This window comes from Prunus dulcis, chromosome 3 (assembly GCF_902201215.1).
Source record: "Prunus dulcis chromosome 3, ALMONDv2, whole genome shotgun sequence".
Taxonomy (NCBI): Eukaryota; Viridiplantae; Streptophyta; class Magnoliopsida; order Rosales; family Rosaceae; genus Prunus; species Prunus dulcis.
The window spans coordinates 23,864,383-23,882,567 of NC_047652.1; the positions used below are offsets into that span (position 1 = coordinate 23,864,383).

Sequence of the window (18,185 nt, forward strand, 5' to 3'; positions counted from 1 at the left end):
ATGTGGAATTGTTTTCACAAATGTTGTCCACCTCGGGTATATGCCATCAGCTAGATAATACCTGGTCTGGTAGATGGTATTGTTAATTTCATATGTGATATTTGGGGCTTCACCTCTCAAAACATCATTGAACACCGGGATTGACCTAGGACATTCAAATCGTTTTGAGATCCGGCAACTCCGAAGAAGGCGTGCCAAACCCATGTATCAAAACCAGCAACTGCTTCCAGGATGATATTTTTCTGCCCTTTTCTATTTCCATAGTCCCCTTGCCAAGCAGTTGGACAATTTTTCCACTGCCAGTGCATGCAGTCAATGCTACCAATCATGCCAGGGAATCCTCGAGACTCAGCTTTTTGGAGAAGCCTTTGCAGGTCCCTGGGCGTAGGTCTGCGGAGGTAGTCTCTGGTGTACAGAGTTTCCACTGCATCACAAAATCGCACCAAGCTCTCCAAAACAGTGGACTTCCCCATTCGAGCAATCTCATCCACTGATCAGCAGATGACCCATATGCAAACATTCGTATCACAGCTGTGAACTTCTGCTCTGGAAGAAGTCCCAAATTTCCAGCACAATTTCTCTTTTGAACAAAATATTCATCATAATTGCAAATATCATGCATGATTTTTTTGAACAAATGAGGTTGCATTCTATATCTCCCTCGAAAATGAACATCAGAGTACAGAGATTGTGGGATAAAATAATCTTCCATAAGATTCTTACCCCGGGAATGTCTATGTCTGTCCACATTTGGGCGACGGCCTTCTCGTGAACCACGGCGAGCCTGCTTTTCTTCCTCCAGCAAAGCAACTGCTATGCCAAGTTGCTCATCTAGTTCTCTCTGCGCCCTTTTGCTTGCAGCTCGTCTACGCATTCTTTCTCTAGTTTCTCGCTCTTGCCTCTCCAAAACCTCTTCCATGTCTGCCATTGAGAATGGAGAATGAAATCTAAAATTTGAGAAATGGAAATGTAGAGAAGAACTGGTGTGGGAGGTATGAGCTGAACCTCTGATTTTATAGAAAAATGTACACAGATAGATATGACACGTGGCGCAATCTTAGAGGGTGAAAATCTTATCTGAAATTTGAAATTCAAATGAAATTTCAAATTTCAAATTTATCTGAAATTTGAATTTCGAAATGTATCTGAAATTTGACATTTTGAATTTATCTGAAATTTGAATTTTGAAATGTATCTGAAATTTGAAATCTTATCCGATATGAAAACCGAAACACGTAGGAACCCAAAAATCTTATCCGAAAATATCCGAGAAGTAAACAAAATTGTGAAAAAAACAAAACAATGAATAGTAATTGCCATGGCAAGCCCCAACTGCTGGAAACACATTTTGCTGAAGGGGACTAGGGCAGGCACTATTCACATAAATAGTGCCTGCCCTAGGGCTAATCTTGTCATGGCAAGAGTCAACTGGTGGAAGTGCTCTTATGGATATGCTCCAAGCAAAGATGTTGTGCTGTGGATTCAAGCTAAGAGAAATGCTAGCAACTTTTCTCTAACCTTCTCCTTTAGACTTGCTTGACATATGTCATTCTCCTTACACTTAAAACATTGTCATTAATATATTGTACAAGTTAACTTTTGCTTTCCAACTTTACCCTTATTAAATGTATTCAATTTATTCAAAAAAATTTCACAACTTTCTTACAATTTTTTTTTTAACGTCAATTATTTTTTTCAAGAAAATATCTAATTTTTTCAAAAAATAGGCAATGTCCTTTTTTTAAAAAACACAAAGGACTTTTTTTTTTCTTTTTTTCTATCTAAACCCTTTGTGTTTATAAAAAAAAACCACCAGACATTTCCTCTTAAAAGCATAGATTTTCTTTAAAAAAATAATTGATGTTAGAAAAAAATTAATAAGATGGTAAGAAAGTTGTGAAATTTTTTTGGATAAATTAAATACATTTAATAAGGGTAAACTTGGAAAGCAAAAGTTAGCTTTTATAATATATTAATGACATTGTTTTAAGTGTAAGGAGAATGACATATGTCAAGCAAAAAAGGAAGAAGGTCCAAAAGAGAAGGTTAGAGAGAAGGATGCTAGCATGAGCGCTAACATCATGAATACTAAACACGTATCACCAAACAATACTAACATCTAACTACATAGCATGATTACTACGAACAGCCCTGATCTCTTGGACCCCTGTAGTCCAAGAGATTTATGGTCACTCACCGTTGGATGTAAATTCAACGGTTGACTTGAATCGGGTAATAATCATTTATGTCATATTGCATTTATATATATCATTTTGAACCATTGGATTAATATCTAACGGTGAGTGACCACAATCTCTTGGACTCCTGTAGTCCAAGAGATCGGGACTATTACTACGAATATGTATTGGAATGATTAATTTAAGCATGTTACTATGATGTATATTATTTATATATGTGTATTAAAATGATTTAATTTTATGAAATAAAAAATTATGTGAGTTACACGTTCAAAAAATTCGTAATTAAATACCTTCAAAATCAAAAATTTGATCAATTAGACGAGTAGTTGATTCAATTCTAATTTTTTGATTTCTCTATTTAAGTTTTTTGATTCCTGAGTTCTCCCATTTATGAAATATAAAAATATCGACCACTTATATTATATAATTAAAAAAGTAAATTTAGGTTTTAGCCACAAAAAAACTTTTTACTTTTGGAAAAAGCCAAAGTTTTTTCAAAAAAGACATAAAAACCTCTCAACTTTTAAATTAAAGACATGCAAATGTAAAGGATTCCTTAGGAAATTCAAAAATAAATAAGGGCAATTTTGTCCATTTTGGCTTCTTTTAAAAAATTTCTCTCTCCTTTGGGTTTTTTCAAAGTCTCCCTATTAAAAATTTATTGTATTAATATATGTGAATTAGTACATGAGGTAATGTATAAGATGTGAGAGTTACAAAAAAAATTCCTTACCGCACAATACTAACGTTTTTCCTCTCACTTTCTTTGATTTTATTTTCCTGAAAAAGCACACTGCATATTGTGATAAATAGTTAATTTATGATTGTGTCTGCAAGTTTAGCTTCAAAAGGAAGAAAAGAAAAAGAAAAAGAGAGACAGAAAAAGAATAAATCCATTATTCCAGCCCAAATAGAAAACCGCTTAAACCTTGACAGCTAGTCCGGTCCTCTTCTCTGCGGATTCGAAGAGGAGTCGCCTCGCTCTGGAATCTCTCTAAACCTTACCGTCCGTACAGAGCACAACGAAAAACCCTCCATTTCCATGGATATGCAGCAAAACGACTTCGATCGGATCCTCTTCTTCGAACACGCCCGTAAGACCTCCGAAGCCACCTACACTAAGAATCCTCTCGATGCCGGTGTTCGTATCTCCTCCCTCTTCATCCTTCTCATTCTCCTTTCTGAACCTGGGGATTGCTAGCTTTCGAGCTCTAACTTCTTTCCCTTCTTCACCTTTTTTTTATTTAAACAACTTATATTTAACTTTTCTATTTTGTAATTGCAGAACTTGACGAGATGGGCTGGAGCTCTACTGGAGTTGTCTCAGTTTCAGAATGTCGTAGAGTCAAACAAGATGATTCAAGGTGCTAACTTTCCTCCAAATATTCATGTATCTTTTGAATGCGCGACTGTAATCTCTTCTCTTTAGCCTTCGTATTTGGTATTGTTTAATTGAGTAGTTTGTAAGTTTTAAATTTGTAAATATGGGTTTGTGATTGGTTGCACAGATGCAATTTCAAAGCTGGAGGAGGCATTGTCGATTAGTCCTAAGAAACATGATGCTCTTTGGTGCCTGGGAAATGCTCATACTACTCGTGCATTTTTTAATCCGGACCAGAACGAGGCAAATCGTGGTTTTGATAAAGCGTCTCAGTATTTTCAGCAAGCTCTTGACGAGGTACTTCACCTGCCAAATCTCAAAGAAACTGTATGCTTGTTGTCAAAGTATGTCATTGTTTTTCCAAGTTGGATGTATGATGAATATTTTCTTTTATTTTTTGCAGGATCCAGGAAATGAAGTCTATCGAAAGTCTTTGGAAGTGGCTGCCAAGGTGCTCTCTAACACTTGATCTGATGAAAATGCTTTTTTGTTGTTGTTGAAATCAAGGTTCTAATTGGCATCCTTAGTTGCGGTAGCGTGGGGGACTGGCAATTAGAACCTTGATTTTTACTTGTCTCCAAGTCTAGTGTGGTGTCAGCTGTTTTCTTGAGAAGTCATTTATACTTTATGTTTATAGTATCTCTGGAACTGTATTTTTCAGACAATTGTATCTGGATTTAACAGCCCAAGAATGTGAGACTTGTTGCAAAGTTATTAATGACTGTGTTTATAGGCCCCGCAGTTGCACATGGAATTCCAAAAGCATGGTTTTGGTCAACAGGTGATGGGGGTCGCTGCTGCTGCTGGACCTTCTACTTCATCAGGCGCAAAGGTGATTTTTCTGTCTCATGGGGATGTCATTCAATAGTTCATTGATTGTTGATGAATGATATTGTTAACCTCAGTGCATCACATTTGCACTCCTTGTGCTTTCATTATGGTTGTTTTCTTGATCTGTTGATGATTTATTGCTTTATCCCCTTGTCCCTCCTCCCTCTACAGGCAACAAAGAAAAGCAAGAGCAGCGATCTCAAGTATGACATATTTGGTTGGATAATCCTTGCTGTCGGAATTGTTTCTTGGTTAGGATTTGCAAAATCCCATCCTCCTCCCCCACCTCCACGCTTTAGTTAGACATAGTTTTTGGCACTCTGGAAGGTGGTTTGGAGATGAATCATTCATCAGCAGGTGGAGATGTACATTTGAAATGGACTCATATCATATGTGGCAGACCATCCATAAGATTAAGTAGTTAGCTTTGCCCTAGTGAATATAGTGAGGCTTCGCCAATGTGACTGATGATAGATAACAATATTGCATATTTCTCATAGTCAAATATAGATGACGGTTGAGCAGCTGGTTTTGTGGATGTTGGTGTGTCTTTGCAGATTCAATTCCTTAGTTTCAAATGCCCATCACGACAAAGATGGGGGTAAATCTGGTTATGCCTTTCTCCAGCATGCAATTACTTGTTCTGATGCATGCTTTCTTTCGATCCCTCATTTGAATTATTCAAATTTTTTGTTTTGGCTGGATTGGGTGATCACAATTAATTAAGCAAAAATATCACATTTGAGCTCATCTTAAAAAGCAAATTAATCTTCCCGTAGTTTAGATTAAATTAAAATAGCATATCGCTTGTATGCAAATAAGAAGAAAAGCAAATTAATTAATTAATGAAAGTTTCATGCGTCGGGTGCTTTCTTTTCCCCATTTTGAGTCGTTCTATGTCTAGGGTGTCATATACGGACTATAGGTGCAAATCTTCATATTTTCCACACGATTCATCTAAATAGTAACTTCACTTAAGTTTAATGAAATGATGTCATACTTGAAAGTCAACATCTATGGTCTGCATATGACACTCTCACTATAGAATTTCACTCTCTGTTTATGGGCTTTATATTAAATTGCAGCGGATAAAGATCCTAAAATAAAAAGCCCCAAAATTCGGCCCACGAATCAATGGCCCAATGAGCCTATGAGGCATTGAGGCGTACCGTCTCTGAATGTCCACGTGCTGCATCTCCTATATACGGCGCCGTTTCGCCCGAAGAACCCGGAAGTTTCTGTGTGGCTGCTGATGTCTGTTTAGATTGGTGCGAGAAACTCCGAAAACAACGTTAATTAAGGCTCTTTTGTAATTTTGCATCTCCAAATTTTTGTACTTTTGTACCTCCAAATCTTCGAGATAATGGCTTACTGTAGTATCCAGACGAAAGTTTACAGTGGCGACTTAGCTTCGTCTTCCAGCTTTTCGCGGTCTTTGGCAGCAGCGCCTGGAACTCTTGGCCTTCATTCAATTTCAAATGCAAGCCGCCGTGTATGCTGTGACGCTCCAAAACGCCGGCGTTTCCAAGTGTTAGCTCTCGCTGTCAAGCGAAGCCCCAAGCGTCTCAAATACGCCACTCCTCGCTTCACCAAGGTCCTCTCTCTCTCTCTCTCTCCCTGTTTAAAATGTAAATTAAGCAAAAATTGGGCGTTTGAGCATCCGAAGCTTATGAAATTGATTGACTGATAATATCAGGAGGATGAACTGCTTTACGTTGAAGTTGATCCATCACTATCAGGAGCTGACAGCTGGAAATTGGAACCAGTTGTTCATCTTTTGAAACAGGGCGGTGTTGGTGTTATTCCTACTGACACTGTGTAAGTCACAGCACAACAAAACAATCTTTCTTGCTCATTTGAATCTGAATTGTAATTGTAATTGTAATTGTAATTGTAATTGCAATTGCAATATTGTTGTAGGTATGCAATAGTTTGTGATCTCAGAAACCACTCAGCCATTGAACGCCTTCGTAGGTAAGAAGATCCTCTTCTTTCCTTGTCTACGTTGTTCCTACTCATTTGAAAATATTAATTTACTGCTAAAGAAAAGATGCTTTCTTTCTTTCATTGCAGAATCAAGAACGTTGATCCTCAAAAGGCAAGCATCACGGAATCCCTTTACTCATGATCACTTCAATATCATTGCTTCATTAACTCTGTTGTTAATCACTAGATAATTTTGTGATTATTGGGTTTTCTTCCAATTTTCATTTTTGATTTCTTCTTTTTTTTTGACATGACTGTCTGTGTGACTGACTTACTGGTGCAGCCCCTTAGCATCTTATGCCACTCCTTCCACGACATTGATACGTTTACAACAGGGTTCCCTCGTGGCGATGGCCAAGGTCATGCAAATTTATTCCGCGCTGTTAAGCATTGCTTACCTGGCCCTGTAAGTTTCTTCTTTGCTTCTCTTACTATTATTATTTGCCTATAGGAACATTTTTTTGTTTTATTTTTTAAACCTAGTCATCTATAGCATTGACTACAACTAAACACTACCACCAGTAGACAGTGTTTCATTGTATAGCAAGCACATAATACTTATGATGGTTCTCTAGATTCCTAAAATTTGGCCTATAACAGCACTTTTTGTGTAACAGTATACTTTCATCTTAACTGCAACCAAAGAACTGCCTAAACATTGTATAAGGTACGGGACGGCAGATGCCAAATACACTTTAAGGAAAAATGTCGGTGTTCGTATGCCTGATGAACCCATATGTCAAGCAATACTGGAGAAGATGGGTTCACCATTGATATCCACAAGGTAACTCTGATTTTATTTTGTATACATTGGTATACCTTCTCTTCATTAATGACTTGAAGAACTGTAGGAAGATGAGAAGCTCTTAGCATAGTGGGGTTTTAAGCAATCTATATGAGCTGATTCTTCTGTTACAATCCAATTTATTATGGTGTTGTACTGAAAGTTTCCCTGTTGGCAGTGTCAAGTGCCCGAAGGAGAATGAGTGGCTGTTAGATCCTGTCGTTATAGCTGATATATATGGACCTGAGGTATGGGTTTGGCACATGAAGGCTGTTTAGCATGTATTCTGAAATTGAGCTCTCCCTTAAATTGTGTGTTCAAATTCATTATAGGGCCTTGATTTTGTCGTTGATGGTGGGGTAAGAGTGGCTGATCCATCAACCGTAGTTGACATGACAGTGATCCCTCCCAAACTCATACGACAAGGAAAGGTAATGGGTCATCCATGAATTATGGTTTCAATACTTTCTCATAACAATATGAGCCTGGCACTCCTGGAACCTAATGATTTTGGGCTTTCCCTATGGCCATCTGTTAAACTTATTTCCTAATGTTCATTTTGCAATATTTTGTGGGCCTCTGAACCAGTGATAATAGCCACTGATATCTGGTCTATTTATCTTTATCACTTCTAAAATAGTGATGCTTTTGTATCCAGGGACCCAAATTACACTGGATGGTTGCAGAAGATTAGTACAACGATAAATCCTTCATCTTGATAAATCCTGTGGAGAACCAGGGTTTGGATACGTTGAATGTCTCACTGGTTTTTGCAGCTGTCCTGCCCTGTATCTTCTGTATAGCCTTGTAAAGAAGTGGTTGAGTAGAAAATTGAACAGTACAGTGTGTGAAACCCAAAGGAGAGCTAACAGTGCTTCCATGTGTCAGCACTAGCTTTCCTTTGGTCAATCCGATTTGTAAGTACAGAGCAACTACACTGATAACAATTTGGTTCAACCCCAATTAATTGTAGTGGACTGAATTGACTAGTTGCTATCATGTTCATTAGAAACCGGCACGAGCTAAACAATATATTTCAATTTGGTTTTAACATTTTTAATGTTGCACAACTACAAGTACCCAAAAAAAAAAAATTAAAAAAAAAAGAGGAGACGCCAATGGGTTGGTGAGTGGAAGTAAATGATGTTTGTGAACTTCTTTAAAGAAGCAGTTATGAGATTGTCGTGAACATGGGCTATGGTGGTTGCACTGCCCTTTTCTATACGTGGGTCTTCAATTTAAAGCCGTAATAAACAGAACACTCAACATTTAATTTGCCCTGCATTAAATAACCACTGCTTGCTTTGGCCTCCCGGTCCAGCCTTCTTTTATTTGTTTTCCTCCTTCAAGATTTGAGCTTAAATGCGATTTCATGGCCGTCCCCGAAATGGGTTTGTTCAAGTTTCTTCAATATGCTTTTGTTCTGGTTACTGTTATGGTGAATGTACAAAACTCAGCCGAGTCAACGGTCCTCATTCGTTTTGATACAGCTCCGCCGGCACGGTCCCGGTATTCTTCTGCAGTTTTCCGGTACTCAGTTTTGACGCTGAATGGCTCCAATGCATGCAACAAAAATACTTGTTCCGTTCACTGTCAGGTACGTCCTGTTCTTCTTTTAACCGCTGCGTTTTTATAAGCCCATAATTAAGTATTAACAACTATTCTACTACATTAATGTTGTTGTAACTATCAGTTTTCTTAAGTAGGAGATAGTGATTAATTCTGTTTAATATGAACAGCTTGATGGCCAAAATTTGAGTCCATGTCCAGCTAAGGTCATGGTATTCAAAAACCTGACCGTCAACCGTGATCACATATTTCTTCTCAACGTCACAACTTGGGATGGAGACAGAAACTCATCAGCTTATTCTTGGTTTATTGGTCAGTGACTTTCTTTCATCGGTGTAGAGTTTTTTACATTTATTTTAATTTCTTTTTCTAAAATGCTGAACAGGGGATTTTGCTTTCATCTATTTGATAGATACAATACCACCAACTGCAACGATTTTTAGCGAAAAGAATTACACAAGTGCTGAAAAATTAGCCATTGGTATCATGTTTAATGAAGCTTGCACAGGGAAAGGTGGCTTCAGGTGCCTCAACTCATCAAACTGTGATGTAAGTGGATTTCTATGCTTATGTTTTTACCCATGCATGATGTTATTCAACAACGTTCACAGTATACCATGAAAAACGATGCATAAGGTACATTGCATGCTTTTTTGTTGTTGTAGGTAATAGTAGATGGTCCTGGCCGTGTACAGCCATCTTCCTTACGCATGATTAAACCTAGCATCAGTTATAGCCTTGATGTAGTTCTCTCCCTGGCAAGTATGTATGGGCGTGTCGTAATCAGAATGGCAGATGATTTTTGTACAGATCAGGCAGGAAACAGCTTTACAAGGACAAATGGTTCCACTATAATCATTCACTTTGGCAAGACATAAGTCACATTTGTACTTCAATTATGTTTTTAAACAAAATCTCCTTTTGACTCTCCGAATCTTACAGATTGTTCACATTTCTTATGAATGCCTTAGATAGAAGACCAGTTCTTGCAGATTTGTGGACCTCTGTTCCAGCCTACGAGTTGATGATCAATGGGGTCCCTCGAACTATCCTTGCAACTAATAAAATGGAGGACTTGAACATATTTTTGGACTTCAGCATTCCCATTATAAACACAACCGAGCAGATTCTGAATGCATTGGTTGTGAATTCGGGTAACTTAGTACCTATTCATGGCAGAAATCAAGGAAACCGCCGATTTAAATTCCAGGTAAGCAACTACAGCTTTCGTTAGTACTAATAATGCAGTGGCAGGGTTTTTTCTGGAAGCAATTTCCATATTAGCATTGTTATCTATCAAATTATTGTGTGTGTGTGTTTGTGTTAGCATTGTACATTTATGTTTAGTTTTTTTTCCTGCTGTAGCTCAGGAATATATCTAGGACTGAAATCATCAAGATTGAGTTACAAGCTGGATTAATAATTGGCAGGACAGGCATTCCTGTGTCACCGATTCCCTCATTTACGTCTCTTTATGGTATCTATTCCACCACTAATATTCTCCAGAGTTAGTTCTGCTAGTTTTTTTTCAGTAGCTTTATGGAACTAATTGAATTGCTTTTCTCTCAGATTCCATGGAGACTAATGTAGGGCTGAGCACTAGTTCTCCAAATGTTACTAAGGACCGCGATATCAATGTGATTGTTGAGTTTACAAAACCAGTCTTTGGCTTTCAGGCCTCCATGGTACAAGTGGTCGGCGGTAGAATAACAAGGCAGGTGCATACGGTGGCTCTTGAAATACCATTAGCAATGTTCATTCATAGTCATAGCTCGCTTCATGCACTTGAAAGAATGTCAAAATTTTCTATTTTGCTTCCTGTAGGTTTAGGGAACTTTCAAGAGCTCTGTACTCATTGAATGTTTTGGCAGTCACTGAGCATACGGTGTCAGTTGCTGTCCCTTCAGGGAAGGTATATGATATATCAGGAAATCTTAACATGGCATCTAACCAACTTGAAGTGAAACACTGTATGAATCATTTCTTCCTTCTGTTCGGTACTCTTTATATCTATTCATTCTTCGCATTGCCTTTCTGCTTGGAATTTTTGGGGATGATACATTAAATTTTACTCTCTAGCCAGATTTGAAACTTGCAAGATAGGAAGATAGGCAAGAAAGTTAATGGTTATAGCCGATTCTCACTACAGCATCTTATTTAATAAATCAGTGGAACTTAATACTTGTCAGAGACTTGGAGAAGAAGATATATTATTAGAAAACACACACGGATTCACACGGCTTCTTCTGTGCTTGACAAGATGTATATTATTACACTCACACACACAGATTCACATGGCTGTTTCTCTGTGCAGACTCAACCCCTGCAATATCAATCGCATTGCACTCTTTTGTTACTGTGGGTATGTTAGCGACTTCACTAGCAGCTGCCATTCTTTCAATTTCAACTGCAAATCTTGGAGCAGTGGGCACTCTTGCTTCTGAGAGTTCAAACATTGTTGCGTCTGACTCAATGAACCTACATGTGAGATTTAAATTGTTTAGTAGATACAATATCAAAGTGGATAGCTTTTGCTATATCCCATTTTTCATTCCATCATTGTGCATCTCCTTTTTAGTTATTAAGATTCAACTAAAATGTCTGTTTATTTTTAACATAGGGGATGGTTGGACACCTTCAAGTTTTTGTTCTCTCAGACTGGCTCTCAGTTAATCAACCAATTGAATATTTAGAGACAACAAAAGGTCTTAGGTGGCTCATACCTCGTCAAAAGCTTCCATGGAAAAAGGATAGCACTTTAGTTTGGCCCTGCCAAGAGAAGCTTGAGAGGAAACTCAGTATCTCTTCGGTACGAGGATCCCCCCATGAAGGGACTAGAATCGGGGTTGACTTCTATCTCTCCAACTCTTCTTATATGCAGCATGAAGTACCAGTGCCAATTGAGGTGGACCCCAAGCCTGGTTGGCTTCATGGGCAGCATAACATGCGTATGACTCCTTATGGACTACCTCTTCATTCCAACGAATACTTCACTTATTTCTTGGTGAGTATCCATTATTTAAGCATCAACGCTTATTTTCCTCATCCATGAAAACCACTCTAGTGCTAATCTTTTGTCTTACAGAGAGGAGAGCCATTGTCTGCTAGCAATGTCATCAAGGGAATGGGGAATTACAAAGGGTAGCTCCAGAATTACCTTTATCTTAGTGCTTTTACATTAAAATCAGACGACTCGAAAAGTGACAGGAATAGAGGGGCTAACCTAATGTTATCATACCTAACTAACTTTTAACAGGTGGGAAGATTTACAGATGAACTTGTTTTGGCTTGGTATTGGAGGAGGCAGTTTAGTCTTAACCCATGTGTTGATATTACTTTTCCTAAGATGGAGATTAGGACCACCAGCTCGTGGTATACTCTCAGTGCCCGGATTCGAGCTCTTTCTTCTGATTGTCATGCTACCATGTATCACTCAGTCCTCAACATTTGTTATGAAAGGTGAGGAGCCAATTTTGTTCTTTCTAAATCCAATTGTTTTGTTTGCCACTTGACGATGTTTTTGAACTCAAAGCTACTCTAATTTACAGGAGGTACAACTGGGGGAATCATTACAGGGGCTTTGTTGCTGGCTATCCCTGCAGCTCTTATTTTATCTGTGTGCCTTTTTCAAATAATTGCAATCTTCTATGGCAGTTTTGTTCAGTACAAGGAAGTTAAGCATGTAGCTAGAAAAGAACCATGGACTGAAAAGCTATGGTATTTTTTGACAGGGAGACCTAGTGCCGGAAAGTGGTTTTATGAGGAAGGCCTACCTTCGTCTTTCCTTTTACGATTTGGAATTCTCTTTGAAAGTTTTCAGGGTCCTCCATTATTCATCTTTGTTGATCAAAATGAACCAAACAGCATATCCAAATGGACTGGAAGTGGTCATAGTGGTATTGGGAGAATGCGACCAGTCAGCTTGGAAGACAGCACTGAAGAAATTAAGACCCCGTTGTCCAAAAGGCTCTTGGGGTGTGCTAGATCTTCCTATATTATTGTTGATCTTTCGAGACGGGTCTGCTTGGGGATCATATCTGGAACTTACTCATCGAGGAAATCAAGCCAAAGCCTCTTCGCACTGGCCATTACGCTGGTACAGTTCATGTATCTATTTACTCTGAAACCATACATCAAGAGAGGAGTCCATATGGCAGAAAGTGTTTCTCTACTGTGTGAGGTGGGCATATTTGCTCTACTTATCAACATTAACGGCTCAAATCCTGTCAAAGCAAGAAATCTAGGATTTGTGATGCTAACTCTCCTCTTCCTAACCTTTGTCACCCAAATGATAAACGAGTGGCATGCTCTGATGAAATCCCTATTAAGACTCTCACAGCCTCAAAAGAATTCATTCAAGCTTGGATTAAAGTTTGCTGCTAAGGGCCTTGTCCTCCCATTCCTTCCAAGGAAGCAATGGTCTAGAATCATACCTGCATCCTCCCAACCAAAAACAGGGCTAGCTCCAGTCCTTCCTTTAAGTCCAGACACAAACTTTGAAAGAAGAGATACGAGAGCACCACGCACTGATCCAATTAGCGCTATGACTGCAACTGTAGTCCCTGTGATCAGTCCTGGATCCCCTGGCCTTGATGTTCTTCAAATGACAGGTTCCACTAACGTGGAGGCAACCGTCAGTACGCAGAGAGCAGCGGAAGCAAAACGGCAAAAGGGACTTAAACTAGAATCTAAAAGTGATCTGAAGAAACTAAGGGAGTTGGCAAGGGCAAGTTTTTCAGGTGACTCAATTTTTGAGGAAGCTAGCACTAGCTACTGTTCTCGGATGCAACTTTTATCTGGTGAACCTTCACTGCAAACTCCCCAAGCCTCTACTTCTAGAACTAAACACTAGTATGAAATTTGTAAGGGTGGGGTTGGGCATTTTGCTTAAGTTTACTTCTGCTCACAATTTATTTTCTCCCAATGTCATATCAGCTTTTAAATTTCTGTCAATTCGCATCAATTTTCTGTGTATCAATGTTCTTTACAATCTGGCATACAATTTTATGCAAAGTCAGTAGCCCAAGATTCTCATATCAGTAGACAATTAGCAGAAAGAATTCACACATATTTGAAACAGCAAAATATGATTGAAGATTCAAAGGTACACAATGCCTGCTGTCCACAAAAAAGTTTACTGATTACAAGGTAAAAATACCACTCGTAAATCTAACAATTACATCTATCACAAGTGGGTTATGAAATGAAAGCATACATCGATCAGAGAAGGTAATTAACCAGGGTTTCTTCATGGCCTCTGAGGTGAAAACTATTTACCCAAAGTCTTGATGTGAAAAAAGAGACAACTTCTTGTGATCAAGAAAAGGGACGGCAACGATTGATGCCTCAGTGAAAGTCACCATAATCATGATGAGGCACGCTCTGAGCGACATATGCATCAGTGTAAATATCATCAACTGGGTCTTGTTGCTTAGGCTCCTGCGATGTCAGCAACCGATTGAGGCCATGCACAACAAGCCACCGATTCTGATACATATCTTCAGACACCACTGCAACTTCATTAAGCGCCGGAACTTCACCAAACTTGATCACATTGATCATGAACCCTTCTTCAAAAGTTGGCAGCATGGTCCCATCATCAAGCCCCACCAAATCTTGCCACAAAAGCATTCTTGGAACGACGTGCTGCCGGAAGATCAACGAGTAATCGGTGGTGTTCCTCTGGTAATCTTCAATGGCCTCATCGACCGGAGCGAAGATTGTCAGCCTGGTCTTCCTTTTGAACGACACCAACTGCGCATCAAGAAATGCGGCCATGATTGAATACCCTTTAGACCTCAGCAAATCCGCAACGAAACGGAAAGATTCAGGACCAGGCCGGCGCGATTCGAACTCCGTATCTTCATTAGCACTGGGACCAGGGCTTGGTGAATGAGCACCTGAAACAGAGCTCATCAATGGCGGAGCCGTTGTTGAAGAGGCATCGACCAAGAACGATGAATTGAAGAACTCATCAATTCCGTAAATGACGACCGACCCATCATCCAGAACAGCGTTTGGATCAATCGTGAGGTTGTTGATGGACAAATAGCCTTGGAAATTTGGAGACCCGGTGAGGGTCAAGGTGTAATTGGGGAGCAGAGTTGGGATTTTGGTGTTGGGACGAAGATACTTGAGGGTGTTGAGGGAGAGTCTTCTTGGGGAGACGTGGTACAGAAGAAGAGGGAGAGAGGGTTGCCCCAAGCGAATGAAGGCGAGGTCTGGAGGAGCGAAAATGGTGGCGGTGGGAGATTCAAATTCGAGGGAATGGGAGACAAGTTGAAGCTTTAGCGCCATGGAAAGGAAGCCAGAGTTGGAGAGGACCTTGGCTGCTTTCAACAGGGTTACGGAGGTAGCAAGAGCCGGAGAAGCAGAGAGCGAAAGGAGAGTAATGAGAAGGATCAAGAGAGACGAGGCCGCCATTGGAGACTAGCTTAGCTTGGTTACAAGGGGCGATGTGTTTCTTGGATTGTTTCTTTCTTCTGTGTTTCAGCGATGTGAGAATTAGAAAGAGAATCTGTTTGTTTAGTGTGGGTTTGAAGCAAGGACTTAAAAAAACTCTGGAAAGGCTGACAGTTATAAGGGCGGGAAATCAAGAAAGGAGTTTGTTAGTTCGTTGAGGTGGTTAGAACTTAGAGCCATGAGTCCATGAACAAACAAATTCTCTCTCTCTCTCTCTCTCTCTCTCTCTCATGAGTCACAACTAAGCTAAGCTCCCTGTTAGTAAATCTTAATTAAGCCCAATCCTCTTAATCACATTGGGCTAAGCAAATGACGATGGCCCAAAATGAAAACATAAACAAATGAAGGTCCAGCTCCATACTTAGGCTTAAACTTGGAAGCCCAATTGCGAATAAAGCGTGTGCTCCGCACTTCCAAATTGCGTGCATAGGCCATATGGAAGCGTGCGTGTAAATTTGCAAGTGTGGGTTGCACAATTGGTCACGTGTGTTTTTGTTAAAACAATCACATCTTGCGGATTGTAACAATTAATATCATGTCAATGTTAATTTGTGTTAGAAATTATAATATTGTTAATTTGCTTTGTTTTATAAAACACATTATAGTCAGACAATTTGCATCATTGTATGCAATAACCTGCACATGGTTCCCTCCCAACTTCCCACCCTCACAGCTTGTGTCCACTATGAACTTGCAACTTATTTAAGTACTTTTTTTTGGTTGACAATCGAGATTCTACACTATTCTAATGTTTAGAGAACGAGATCTACACTATTCTAATGTTCAAAGAAGAATGTTCAAATTCGGGTGTAGTAACCAGCACACTACATTGGCCAGCATAATCCACATTTGCAACTTATTTAATTACTTGTTATCTTAATTTTTTTTTTCCTTTCTCATCAGATCGGTTATTATATATAAGCAACGAAGATTTTTATTTTTATTTTTTATAAATGTAATAATAGAGTTAACAATATTGTAAATTTGTCTAATTGGTAATGGCTTTACAGTTTGCATTTCGTTTATTTTTGTGGGGGACCATGTTCCTTGATATAGACCAAACATAGTAAAAATTGGAGGCAATCAATAAATTCATTCATTGTATAGATTTAGGAGCCAAATCTTTTTAAGCCGTTCATTTCCAAACTCGCGCCAAAAGGACTCCCGCTACAATGTCAAAACTTTGAAACCAAAATTAAAATTTCCAGCTAAGGCTTCCCTCGCAAGCTTCTTCCCTTAAAACGTCAATTTTCATTTACCAGAAAAGCCCTTCCCCTAATAAAAACTTCACACCACTATTACTGTCCACACTCGTTATTCTCCCCAAATCCAAGGGTAATTTCTTGACCATGTCCTTCAAATGACCGTTACACCCCTCTTCACCATATGGTCCAAACCGTCCTCATCCAGTAGCCGCAAACGCAGACCATATAAATCGAGTGCGCGCCTACTCGTACAAGTTTCCGGAATCCCCAAAGTGCCCTTGTTTGGGTTCATTCTCCCGCAAGCTTCTCACAAATTTGAATCACCCGCTTCCAAAAACCTCAATTCAATATTCAAAAACCCGCGCCTCCTTTTATATGTGTAATGTGTGTGTATATATATGCAACCCTAACCCACCAAATTATCAAACCTCCATACACAATCTTCGAACGCTTCAAAAACCCCCCAATCAAATTTCTTCGATAATCTGAATCTCTGAAATCTTCCTCGTCATAAAAATGCCTGCCTTCCCAGAAGAGCCATTGCTTGCTCCGAACCCGGACCGCTTCTGTATGTTCCCGATCCAATACCCGGAAATCTGGGAGATGTACAAGAAGGCCGAGGCCTCCTTCTGGACCGCCGAGGAGGTTGATCTCTGCCAGGACCTACGCCATTGGGAAACTCTAACCCCTGGTGAGAAGCACTTCATCACCCACGTGCTCGCCTTCTTCGCTGCCTCTGACGGCATCGTTTTGGAGAATCTCGCCGGAAGGTTCATGAAGGAAGTCCAGGTCTCCGAGGCTCGCGCCTTCTACGGCTTCCAGATCGCCATCGAGAACATCCACTCCGAGATGTACAGCCTCCTTCTGGAGACCTACATCAAGGACTCGGACGAGAAGAACAGGCTTTTTCACGCGATCGATACCATTCCCTGCGTCACGAAGAAGGCCCAGTGGGCCCTACGCTGGATCGACGGCTCAGAATCGTTTGCGGAGCGGATCGTGGCCTTTGCTTGCGTGGAAGGGATATTCTTCTCGGGCAGTTTTTGTGCGATATTTTGGCTAAAGAAGCGTGGGTTAATGCCGGGACTGACGTTCTCAAACGAGTTGATCTCGCGAGATGAGGGTTTGCACTGCGACTTCGCGTGCTTGCTGTACTCGCTGCTGAGGAAGAAGCTGAGCGAGGATCGAGTGAAGTCGATCATACGAAACGCGGTGGAGATAGAGAGAGAGTTCGTGTGCGAAGCCTTACCGTGCGCCCTGGTGGGGATGAACGGCGATCTGATGAGCCAGTACATCGAGTTCGTGGCGGACAGGCTGCTGGGTGAGCTTGGGTACTCGAAGATGTACAATGTGCAGAACCCGTTCGATTGGATGGAGCTGATCAGCCTGCAGGGGAAGACCAATTTCTTCGAGAAGAGGGTTGGGGAGTACCAGAAGGCTTCAGTGATGAATAGCATCAACGGCAATGTCGATTCGCATGTTTTCAAGATGGATGCGGATTTCTAAAATCCGCTGATTCTGATTGATGTAGCTATGTAGGGGGATGAGGGATGGGATGTGTTTGTGTAATATTTGAGTTTTTTAAAGATTTTTTTCGAAAATTTAATTTTATAATAGATATGTTTGTTTGTTCAATCTCTTGTTCTTTAGAAATGATAAATGGAATATTTGACTATCTCTTTATTATGTATTTGTTCTTATTTTTGGCGTACATTTGTGTTGTGGGGGGTTGGTGGGCGGTGTGTTTAATGTGAAAATGATAGTTT

The 18,185-nt window shown here is 39.8% G+C and overlaps 5 protein-coding genes across 6 annotated transcripts; 4 read left to right on the forward strand and 1 right to left on the reverse strand.

Annotated features, from left to right (window-relative positions):
* Window positions 1–3,066: 3,066 nt before the first annotated feature.
* Window positions 3,067–4,951, forward strand: LOC117622186 (mitochondrial import receptor subunit TOM20-like). Its single transcript, XM_034352774.1, has 6 exons — window positions 3,067–3,342; window positions 3,487–3,565; window positions 3,710–3,879; window positions 3,986–4,033; window positions 4,316–4,414; window positions 4,585–4,951. Exons 1-6 carry the CDS (start codon window positions 3,244–3,246, stop codon window positions 4,714–4,716), a joined length of 627 nt encoding a protein of 208 aa, XP_034208665.1. The 5' UTR covers window positions 3,067–3,243; the 3' UTR covers window positions 4,717–4,951.
* A 716-nt stretch (window positions 4,952–5,667) lies between these two features.
* Window positions 5,668–8,172, forward strand: LOC117622366 (uncharacterized protein YciO). Its single transcript, XM_034353018.1, has 9 exons — window positions 5,668–6,007; window positions 6,110–6,231; window positions 6,334–6,387; window positions 6,487–6,511; window positions 6,683–6,805; window positions 7,017–7,183; window positions 7,362–7,431; window positions 7,516–7,614; window positions 7,842–8,172. Exons 1-9 carry the CDS (start codon window positions 5,777–5,779, stop codon window positions 7,875–7,877), a joined length of 927 nt encoding a protein of 308 aa, XP_034208909.1. The 5' UTR covers window positions 5,668–5,776; the 3' UTR covers window positions 7,878–8,172.
* A 357-nt stretch (window positions 8,173–8,529) lies between these two features.
* Window positions 8,530–13,788, forward strand: LOC117622289. 2 transcript variants are annotated; one of them, XM_034352919.1, is made up of 12 exons: window positions 8,530–8,780; window positions 8,923–9,064; window positions 9,165–9,301; window positions 9,418–9,962; window positions 10,118–10,229; window positions 10,322–10,466; window positions 10,577–10,722; window positions 11,067–11,236; window positions 11,373–11,756; window positions 11,838–11,893; window positions 12,009–12,211; window positions 12,301–13,788. In XM_034352919.1, the coding sequence occupies exons 4-12, from the start codon at window positions 9,711–9,713 to the stop codon at window positions 13,602–13,604; spliced, it is 2,772 nt and encodes a 923-aa protein (XP_034208810.1). In that variant the 5' UTR covers window positions 8,530–8,780; window positions 8,923–9,064; window positions 9,165–9,301; window positions 9,418–9,710; the 3' UTR covers window positions 13,605–13,788. The 2 variants fall into 2 exon arrangements, with proteins under 2 accessions (XP_034208810.1, XP_034208811.1); XM_034352920.1 differs by having other exon boundaries at window positions 10,123–10,229.
* Window positions 13,789–14,098: 310 nt separating this feature from the next.
* On the reverse strand, window positions 14,099–15,175 carry LOC117622027 (putative fasciclin-like arabinogalactan protein 20). The gene has a single exon (XM_034352534.1). It carries the CDS (start codon window positions 15,173–15,175, stop codon window positions 14,099–14,101), a length of 1,077 nt encoding a protein of 358 aa, XP_034208425.1.
* Window positions 15,176–16,452: 1,277 nt separating this feature from the next.
* On the forward strand, window positions 16,453–18,094 carry LOC117622736 (ribonucleoside-diphosphate reductase small chain). The gene has a single exon (XM_034353501.1). The coding sequence runs from the start codon at window positions 16,936–16,938 to the stop codon at window positions 17,923–17,925; it is 990 nt and encodes a 329-aa protein (XP_034209392.1). The 5' UTR covers window positions 16,453–16,935; the 3' UTR covers window positions 17,926–18,094.
* The last annotated feature ends 91 nt before the right edge of the window (window positions 18,095–18,185 follow it).

Coding starts and splice junctions, on each gene's coding strand:
- LOC117622289 (XM_034352919.1), top strand. CDS start 9,711: ATGAATGCCTTAGATAGAAGACCAGTTCTTGCAGATTTGTGGACCTCT. Junction 9,963..10,117: donor ACCGCCGATTTAAATTCCAG/GTAAGCAACTAC, acceptor TTCCTGCTGTAG/CTCAGGAATATATCTAGGAC. Junction 10,230..10,321: donor CTCATTTACGTCTCTTTATG/GTATCTATTCCA, acceptor CTTTTCTCTCAG/ATTCCATGGAGACTAATGTA.
- LOC117622366 (XM_034353018.1), top strand. CDS start 5,777: ATGGCTTACTGTAGTATCCAGACGAAAGTTTACAGTGGCGACTTAGCT. Junction 7,432..7,515: donor CTGATATATATGGACCTGAG/GTATGGGTTTGG, acceptor AATTCATTATAG/GGCCTTGATTTTGTCGTTGA. Junction 7,615..7,841: donor AACTCATACGACAAGGAAAG/GTAATGGGTCAT, acceptor TTTTGTATCCAG/GGACCCAAATTACACTGGAT.
- LOC117622027 (XM_034352534.1), bottom strand. CDS start 15,175: ATGGCGGCCTCGTCTCTCTTGATCCTTCTCATTACTCTCCTTTCGCTC.
- LOC117622736 (XM_034353501.1), top strand. CDS start 16,936: ATGCCTGCCTTCCCAGAAGAGCCATTGCTTGCTCCGAACCCGGACCGC.
- LOC117622186 (XM_034352774.1), top strand. CDS start 3,244: ATGGATATGCAGCAAAACGACTTCGATCGGATCCTCTTCTTCGAACAC. Junction 3,880..3,985: donor TTCAGCAAGCTCTTGACGAG/GTACTTCACCTG, acceptor TATTTTTTGCAG/GATCCAGGAAATGAAGTCTA. Junction 4,415..4,584: donor CTACTTCATCAGGCGCAAAG/GTGATTTTTCTG, acceptor CTCCCTCTACAG/GCAACAAAGAAAAGCAAGAG.